At 39.3% G+C, this 10067-nt stretch overlaps 1 protein-coding gene across 1 annotated transcript; it reads right to left on the bottom strand.

Moving 5' to 3' along the window:
* On the bottom strand, positions 1-9802 carry SPATS2L (spermatogenesis associated, serine-rich 2-like; the record flags this gene model as incomplete). Its single annotated transcript, XM_009698814.1, has 5 exons — positions 1-965; positions 2156-2376; positions 5531-5633; positions 6167-6276; positions 9744-9802. Coding segments are annotated over 5 exons (892 nt in total), but the record flags the coding sequence as incomplete, so codon positions are not given.
* Positions 9803-10067: the final 265 nt, after the last annotated feature.

Genomic DNA, 10067 nt, shown 5'->3' with positions numbered 1-10067 from the left:
ATGGAATAACAAGCTAAAATCAAATGTACTGCTTTTTCAAATGTTCTTGTATATAACAATACTCTCTGTGTATACAGTGTGCATGCATGTATATATATACACGCACAGAAAGAAAGAGGTGTATAGAGATTTGCTGAAAAATTCTACAAGATTATCTGATTTCATTGCAGACCACAGCATACAGACTTCCTGGGATCCTTCTAACACAGGCTGCTCTAAAATACAATAATGTTGACTGGTATAACCACGTATCTACAACAGGTTTTTGCTATCATGAATTTAATTATCAATTTATTTTTCCAATCTAGATTTCATTTTTCTAAGAAGTAAATGCTGCTTTGGTAGGATTCTGTACTGTCATGACAAAGTAACTGTGAACATATTGGGGAAAAGCCTTGAAAGTATGAATTAATTTTGATAATTAGTAATAAAGACACCAACAAGTTTTAAGCAGCAACAGATTTAAGATGACTATGTTCTGACTTATTTTCTTCACCAACAAGCATCTCGAGCAAGAAACTAAAATGAAGAGATTAAATTTCTCTGCCTGCCATCACCGTGACATTTTAAGCCACCAAAGTCACAGCTGGCACTGAAAGAACAGTGGCATCAGCAGAGACCTCCATCCTTGCAGGACATAAATTGCACTGTGACACCCTGCCAACACTGCCTTGAAAAGGCCTGTGATCTGCCGTGTCTGGTGTATGATGCTTTCGTCGGGTCTTTTCTGAATGTGTCGGATTCTCTGTGGTCCTTGTAGTTGTAGACTGGTCTTGATTTTTCATAGCTCCTTTATTTTTAGATCTGAAGCTGTTATGCTGCTGTCTTCTGTGTTCAGACCTGGAACCACTCTTTGTATTATTTTGATCTGCCTCATTACTGGTACCTTGTGACTTAGGAGATCCATTGAGCCGGATGTTTTGGTGCTGTGGGTTGAATCTTCGTCTCTGGCTAGAAGGCCCATTCTACCCAGAAAGAAATGGGATAACTGTCAGGTTATCTGAATCCTTCAAACAGGACAAGAAATACAGCAGCCAGAATTAAGAGAAATTGCGGAATAAAACTCTCAGTGTAACTAGAAGAGGGAAAACACTATACAGTTTTGATTGTTGCCAGAGCTCTCTATATAAACACTTAAAAACTGAACTATGAGTAAGATGCTACATCTGAGTAGCCTGGAAATATAGATGGCATGCTCACCACTGATGCCAAATCAAAATCTGCCATGATTCAAGAGAATACGGAAAAGGGGATGAAATACCAGACATCTCAGCAGCAGTTAAGAAGCACTGAAGAACTTGATACTGACTGATTTTTTCCAAAATCATGAAAATACCTTTATAATAAAGTATTGTGTAAATACTACAGTAAGACTGCAGGAAGAACAGAAATTCACATGTAAATTAAGGTCAAGAATCCACATGGTGGGAGAGATGTCGACTGTGATATCTTGCTCAGAGGAAGCTTTGATCCTTAGTGGGAAGTGGCTGAATTGCTTTATTTGCACGACTGCCAGCACAGCCAATTCCATACATGCACTGACATTATGTAATGCTCCTGTGTTTCCCTTCAGGCACCTACTTGAGCCTAAAATCCCTACTGGGGCAAAATTCAGACCAACTTCAGCGGCAGCTTTACCTAAGCACAACAGTACAAGGACATTCTAAGGTGCTCTTATAATGAAATAGCTACCAATATAGCACAATACTATAAGCTGTATTACACAGCTTCTGAAATAATATGCTTTTAAACTGGCAGGATTCCACTTTCAAAGTCTATCCATTAATCATGCTTCAACAATACATTAAATGATCATTTGTCAAGGATCAGGAATGAATGTTTCTCCATTGTAGCATGTAGGGCAACTAGCTATTATGGAGGGCTTTTCTTTTTCAGTGTGTTAACTGCCACTAGTCACTTCTGATCACCAGAGAGCGGTCTTTGCTGGTATGGCATTTCTGGTATTTCCACCTTGTATGTTCATACTGCCTCAAAAATGAAGCTGGAAAATATATACTTGCATATTTTCAAAAATTATTAATTGGATATACAGACTGCAAACCAGTATTTGATTTTGTATTAACAACTTTCTATGCCGTATATTTTTCTGAAATTTTTGAAATAGTTTAAGTTTAGTTCATAACTGGTTTCTTACCTGCTTATTTGTCGGGATTCCTTGGTAAGAAGATTCTGTAGGATTGGAAGAAAAATGACTTTGTACTTTAGTGCTGGCTGGTTTATTATCAGAGTTCTTGGCATTACTAGAGGACTTGCGGGTGTGCGTATTTTGCTTGCCAGTTGTCGCATGCGAGGTCATTGTAGACAGCACCGAGGTACATGGTGTTCTTGAGGAATAGTTGTTCTTTGGGTGAGAAACTATAAAAAAAAGTATTCTGTGTTATCAGTTAAATGATCAACATCTAAACATAAGGCTTGATTCTTACCCTGCTTACAGTTAATTTTGGTAGCATCGTTCCAGCTTTTCTTTAAACAATGAACTAAGCCAGATAAGTAGGGTCAGAATTAGGCCATAGCGTTTTACTGCTGTGAAACTGCCCCATCATGAAGCACTTCTGGAGACAGAAGGGCCCAGTGTGGTGGAACTACACTAAAACTGGAAGGAGCCTGGCGAAAGGCTAGGCTTTGATCATCCAAGAAAACTTTTCAAAATTCGTGGCATCTGTTGGTTTGCTTGTGAACTTTTAACCAGTTGAGCTGAACACATGTGCTGTCAGGACTGCCCCACACATTGCTGTCCTCTCAAATAATGGTCCTAATGGGAGTCTTCAGGCGAGACGGGAAGAAACACGGGGAGTGAGTGGTATGCCAGTAACACTCTCGACTACTTGAGGTCAAAGGAAGTTCTGCCTGCAGACACACAGACTAAATTTGATTCCAAATTATTCTTTGGTCATGGAAAGCTGAAAAGGCTGGTATTTGCTGTCTATATATGTACTAACTACAACAAAGGTAACAGCCGTGAAAGCTTCCCTTGTATGTCTAAATATTTTTTAAGAAGGAAAAAAAGAAGTCTAGTGCCTGTTGCTCATTCCTCTTTAAGGAGATGGTTAACAAAGGTTCTTCTGTACCATGGATATCTATAAAAACTGGAACTGAATGTGATGCACCAATCCACTTCATGTAGATCATGGCAGTCAGCACCATCAGGAACCACTATTGCTCATCTCAGTATATTCCTGCTTCCTACTTCTTAGTATCTTGAGACCTCACATCCAGACATGAAAATTGGGAAGTGCACCAAACAAATCCTTGACTCCTACCTCTCTACATTTCCACAAGATCTTCAAGCTGCCTGCTTCTGTGCAATGACGTCTATGCAGTCTCACAGAGGACTCTCAGACTATTGAAGTAAAGTTCTTGATCTTAATTTGCTGTTCTGATTTTTCTGATTATGGAATTTTCCTGTTTCCTCTGGTACAGATGACAAACCAGAGGCTCACTTCAGTGAGACACCTGTTGTTTTATCTAAGAGGTACTTCTATTTTTCCACTTCTAGTACAGAGAAAGAAGATGCGGAACAATTTTAGCAACCGAGAATCATCTGTTAGGTTTTTTGAGGCGCTTGTTTACTTACTCCAACACCAGCTATCTCTCCCACTAGGTGTACTCTTCAGAAAAACAATGTAATGATCTGCACAATGAACTGAATTTTCTGCCCTACGTTCAGTAAGGCTGGCTGTCACTGAATTCTACTGCTCTCTCTTGTCTAAAATAGACTGCTGCACATGGAAGCCCATATAAAAATCCAGATGCTTGTCATAAAAATGTATTTTTAACAAAAAAGATGTACAAGGCAGGGGTACACCAAGGGGCATTCTGGATATGTCAGCCCAATTATTTTTGTTTCTTCCTGTCATTCATTGTGAGTGTATGCTGCCTACCCTCTTCTTATGCTAGAACATGCCTTCCTTTGCACAAGGTCTGCGGTTTTGGTTATTGCTTTTGTTAAAGCCCTCAACAGTGGCTGTTCTTAGCTACAGTCCTGGTATAACCTCTGTTTGAGGGGTATTTGCAGCTCCTAGCAGGAGGGTATGGGCCTCATTGTGAGATGCTCCAAACAGAAACATCTTTTGCACTGAAGAGCTCTTACCAAAGACATGCCAACAGCATGAGTTGCTCATCTAAGGTCACTCAGGGCAGATTAGAGCCAAGTTCTTCAGACAGCCAGTGCACTATCAGTCATTTGTAAGACGGCACTGCTTCCCTGCTAATAGCTGTTCTTTTGACTTCACTGACCTGATTTCAACAGGTCTGCAAACTATGCTTACGTAATGCTTTACTGAAATGAGGTATAAATAATTAGCTTGCAGAATTAACTGCAGCTGGAAGTTATTTAGGAAATTAGTTCAATGAGTTTAAAAAAAAGTCTATGGTTCTATCAACAGCAGCTGTGGTTATATTAGTCAGGATAATCTTTACAGAATTTTCAATCTCTTAAGCTTCAGGGTATGAGATAGGGTTTATGAGGTGACTGTGAACAATTAGATGCAATACTGGGAAGCTTACGCTTGCCTTTGAAACACCCTGGGCTGGCTTCAATGAGAGACAGGATATGGAATTAGATGGATCTTCAAAGTGTTCTGCAAAAGTAATTCTTACAGTCTAATGAATTAAACTGGTTATGCCTCAAAGGAGTCAGTTCTTTAGCTGTGCAGTCAGAAAATCCTACTGGCAGACCGTGTGATATTTTTTCTTTCTTCTATTTCTATAGTAACTCCTTGAAAACATAAATTATTTTTCTTTCCAAAATTATTTTCCTTCTACCAAGATGCACTAGTTCAGTATTATGTTAACAGTTTTTCTCCTGAGTGATGGTACTGATGGGAAATCATGGGACAGGGTAATACTTTGGGGCAAAGCACTACAGTATTTACTTTTTAGGGGGGAAAAAAAGCATGACAAAGATGCGAAATAGGCTATCTAGTATTTTGCAACAGGGACATGATACTCGGAGCAGAAAATGAACCTGAATTTCCAAGCAGACGGGCAGATGATCTGGAAATGGGAATATTTGGGACTACCTTTAGCTCTTGAAAAACCCAGTGCATATTGTTACAAAGCTAGGGAGTTACTTCCTAGCAGGAAACATCTGAATTGGTCTCCTAACATTATAATCACACAGAAAAGCTTCCGATTCACTAGTTATTCACAAATTACTGAATTTGAGTGTTCCCTGGAACTGACTTTTATTTCCACTTGGAAATCCTGTTTAGATGGAAAACTCCAACTGATTCAAGTAATACCTGGAAATCTCTGACAAAGAGGGCACTGCGCACATGCAGATGGACTGTGCAGCACGTGTACCGTAAGCCTAAAGTGTTGCATACTGTAAAGTTGACTTGTGTGTGTGCAGCAAGCCTGCTGCATCCAGATATACCACTCACGTCAGGCTTGCTGCACACACACACAGTAGCAGTACACGTGCCATTATTTCTGCCAGCATTTCCTGAACAGGTATGTGGAACACTATGTTCCAAGAACTTTGGTGTGAGAAATCACCAGCACTTACTTTCTCCACAGAGCTGAATTTGGGTCTTCAGCTGTTCTGTATCACAGGAAAATCGGGCAGACCTGCCCAGCTCTTCGTCATATTTCCGTTCACTCACAAAGTGCTGCAAAAATACAAAGTTAATAGTGATTTGCATTCTGAACAAAAGACTATATGGATGGTGCAGAAACCAATCAATACTTACCTTAAATTCACTTTAAGGCCCAACAAACTCTTGATCCTGCCCTGTACACAGGGTCTCTGTGCAGAACCAAGTATTCTCCCATCCTTACCAAATTACACAGCTCACAGCCCAGCGATGGGTGGATCACTCCCGCACTTGGGAATTGGGTCATTTCATTGGAGTATACGCATTTGATCACCGAACCTGAAGCTATCAGGTTTACTTGTTAACTGAGTCTGATAAATCATACACAAACAGCAAAACTCCCCACTCCTACACTTATGAAGGGATAGCTTACACTTCTCCGATAGCTTCTCCACACTGCTCAGAGGTGCTCTAATGCTTTGGGAAGGTATGCTTTCCCCACGGAAAGCTAGTTACCCTTTGGCTGAACAGCCTGGGCACATTAACATGACAGCTCTTTCTTGGCATTTATGCAAACTGCTAAAATACCCAAGAAGTGAACGCCTGACCTTAATTTCAGCCCTGAGTTCAGATAGTTGTGCTTCAGCCATCTGACTGGCTAGGTCTGTCAGCCTCTTCAGCTCCTCAGCTTTCTTCTGCCGAGCAGTCAGGATTTCCACTGCCAAATACCAAGAGTCAATCATTAATGCTAGGAAGGTAAATCGCTCTGTAATTCATTACTCTGAGCATTAACACTGTACATCACATGTGAGACAAACACACACATCTTGGACCCCTAACTTCAACTGGACATCCAACATGCTGCTTGCACAGATTAAGTCAATCAGCGTATTTAACTGAACTGCCTGATGTTGAAAAAGATCTGGAAATGGGATAGCTGTCAGAAAATGAAAGCTAAAACAATCCTTCAACATTTAGACAGATGGGGGCAGACACATGTTGTTTTGAGTTTTCCAGTGCTTTATTTTTAAGCAGAAAATCAGAGAGCCTTCCATGGAGACACCGAAGGAAGTATTACATTGAGTCAACAGCCTGTTAATTAAGACACGCTATATTTTATTTACATAGGGGCATTTCAGTTCCTCTGAAAAAAATCTGTTCATATATAGTTTATGTTAAAATCACTGGCATTGCAATTTTGCTTTCAAGTACAGAATATACACTGTTGGCATTTCTACAGCAAAGCAGTATTACAAAGGCCAACAGTCTTTATGAAAACATACTAAATATTCACTACTGCCCATCTTGTATATTTTATATAAGGAAGGGGTGAATAGTTATGTTCTTATAGGAAAAGATTAATCATGAACCACAAAGCAACGGTCCACTTATGTGCAGGATAATATGACATTACAATTTTGGTGGAAAATTAAATATATGCAAACTCTATTACCTACATGGTGATTCAATGTAAAAGCAACAACTGATTAATTAGCTGGTTGGATCAGCACTTACGGCAGAGAGGAAAGCTAGCATCTAAATGTAAAATAACAACAATCATAGTCTAGAGCTTATGCCTACAGTCAGGGTGAGTGGTAGTTGCCATAAGCTGTCCTAAGGCCACAGACTCCATTACAGCTGTGCAGACTTTGGATTCTTTGCCTTCTTTTGCCACAGATTTCCAGAGCAGACTCAGTCACCTAACCAGCTCATACTTCGCAATGCCATTTTTTAGGTGAGAATTAATGATATTTCACAGAGAGTTTGTTTCTCAACCCATTATGATTATTTAATCAGATGTCATGTTCTTTTGAAAGTATCATAGAATCACAGAATAGTTTGGGTTGGAAAGGACCTTTAAAGGTTGTCTAGTCCAACCCCCCTGCAGTGAGCAGGGACATCTTCAACTAGATCAGGTTGCTCAGAGCCCAGTCCAACCTGGCCTTGAATGTCTCCAAGGATGGGGCATCTACCACCTCTCTGGGCAACCTGTTCCAGTGTTTCACCAAGTGCAGTACAGTCCAGCAGGCGCAGGGAGACAGAGTTGTGGCTGTACAGCTGTGTGGGAGCAACCAAACCACATGATAGAGGAGCGTGTGTCACACAGGGCAAGGAGGGCAGAGGGTGGCTACAGTTCCTTTAGCCCTGTTGGTAAATCTGTGCCTACATTATTACTTAGGCTAAGAACAGGTGTGTATCTATCTCTCTAGCTGATCTTTTAATTTCATTTTTGTGGAATACGGTCTACAAGTCTGAGAAACTTTTATCAGATTAAATGAACAGTTTACTAGCTGTTTTCCTTTGCCTAACAGTTGTGCTTTATTGCTAATTCTAGGTAACGCTAATATTGTTTCTCTCCTTCTCTTCTTCTTCAGCATCCCCTTTGCTGAAGTGACTGCCCAAACCATATGATCTCTTCTCATACTGGCACTTACCTCTGCATGAGATGCCAGCCAAACACTCATTTTTTAAAAAACTTGAAACTATCATATTTGGAAATTTTCCTAGTATTGACAGGAAGAGTAAGATTACCCACTGTAAAATAGTCCTCCAGTGCAGCAAAGAGATGTGAAAATAATAATAATGTAAATCTTGGTTAGCATGTTACAGTCCTGTAACAACTTTCTGCCTAAAGTTCTGAAGGCACTTTACAAGCCTACAATAGCCTTGAGAGACAGCAGAAACTACAGTTCACGACAGGTACAGGGGCCATACGATGTCACATGTGGAGCTGGCATGAAAGCAGGGAAATAGAAGCTGCCACGTGCAAATGCAGCACTTCACATGCCTGTAGATAAGAATTAGGTTTACTTTCCACAAAAATTACTACTATACCTGGCCAAGATTAATGAAAAGGCCCTATGATACCATCAGCCCTGGATGGTGGATTTCCAAAATGTGTTTTTGTTTATGCAGTTAGGGCTTAGATCCATGTCTACTGATATCAACGGGAATTTTACCATTGGTTTTCCTGGGAGTGAGTGCATGCCCTGTAGCTGATTATGGCTACCTGGTCTCTGCAGGTAACCAAAAAGCTGCTGATATGTTTCCATCCACAACTCCTCCCCAGAATAACAGAGAACTCCAAATCCATGTCTATTTCATGTTAGTACTAAAAAGTTAGGGTACAAAATTCCAAACATAAACTAATGCCAATCTTTCCTGTAACAACTCATACCTTTCAGTTTCTACACATATACAACTGCAAGAGACTTAGCTAGCAATGGAGGATTTAGATTATTTTTTTAAATAAAAATTTAACTAGTATACATTTGTGAACTAAGTGAGAGTTCTAAATGCAAATGAAGCATTCAAGAATGCTACATATATTTGTAACCCTCCTTGGAAGGACCTTAAATTCACAAATCAATAAAAGGACTGTATGCATACATAGCAGTGATATTTTCATCTGCCAGGCAAAGTATCATTCTAACAATACTTCAGTTACTCTTCAGTTTCTTGCTTAGCAGCCTCTACTGAAACAAATCCCCTTGATTACTGGGTCATGAATACTATATCTCAGATCGGGTATGAGACAGATATTGTGGTATCCTAATACATGGTTCATCTTGCTTCCTTTTTTTTTTTCCAAACCAGAATATATATACCTTACAAAAAACAGAGGCAACATGAAAGCTGGAATCAGATCAACTCTCACAGATTATTAAGAAAACAGATTCCAGTAAATATCTGGTTTTTGGTTTTTTAATTGTTCTAATTCATAAGCTTGATCACTATCCCTTAAAGCTATGCAAGGCGCCACAATAACCTATTCCCCATGTAATCTCCAGTATTCTAACTCATATATGTAATATAAGCAAGCAAACAGTGATTAAGAAATGGCAATGAAGTAATCGACAAACCATAGAAATAAGAAAAAAAAAAAAAGAATATTCAAAAAGCTCTGGTAAGTAAGCAGAAGGAATAAATAACTTAAGTCTAACTTCATACGAACTTTTGGTTTACCTTAATTTCATAACTTTGAAATTCTGATGCACAATCCTTATAGATAGAAACTACACAGAAACTATCCCAGAACATCAAAGGCTTATTTGATCATACACATATGCAATAAAAGATACTGGAGTGCTGCTAACCAAATTCATGTACTGTGTAATTTTCTGCCAAACAAAACAAATGTTTCCATGACTATTCCAAAAGTTCCCTGTGTATTTTTTTACTTACTGGCTTCTTCTTTAACTTTATCAATTTCTGCCATTAATGACACTTCTTTGTCTACGATGCTAAAAAAGGGAAAAAAAAAGAAAGAAAAAACCACAGTTTAATCCATGCTAGAACTCCAGCAAAATCCTACACAAAGACTTCAGACCTTGGTTACGGGCAGTTTTGAAATTAGTAAGACTTAAAAAATGGAAGCAGAAGAAAGAGCTAGGCAAACAGACTACAAAAAATAAGCAATAATCAGTGTATGCTGATTTACACAAACATCTCACTGGCCTGTCCATGTGTCTGCACAGATGTGGAAGCCACTCTGATTTACCTCTTCAG

The sequence above is a fragment of the Cariama cristata genome, unplaced genomic scaffold (assembly GCF_000690535.1).
Source record: "Cariama cristata isolate BGI_N322 unplaced genomic scaffold, ASM69053v1 scaffold31370, whole genome shotgun sequence".
In the NCBI taxonomy this organism is placed as follows: Eukaryota; Metazoa; Chordata; class Aves; order Cariamiformes; family Cariamidae; genus Cariama; species Cariama cristata.
The sequence above is the reverse complement of the archived record's forward strand: the minus strand, read 5'-3'. Positions and strand labels throughout refer to the sequence as shown.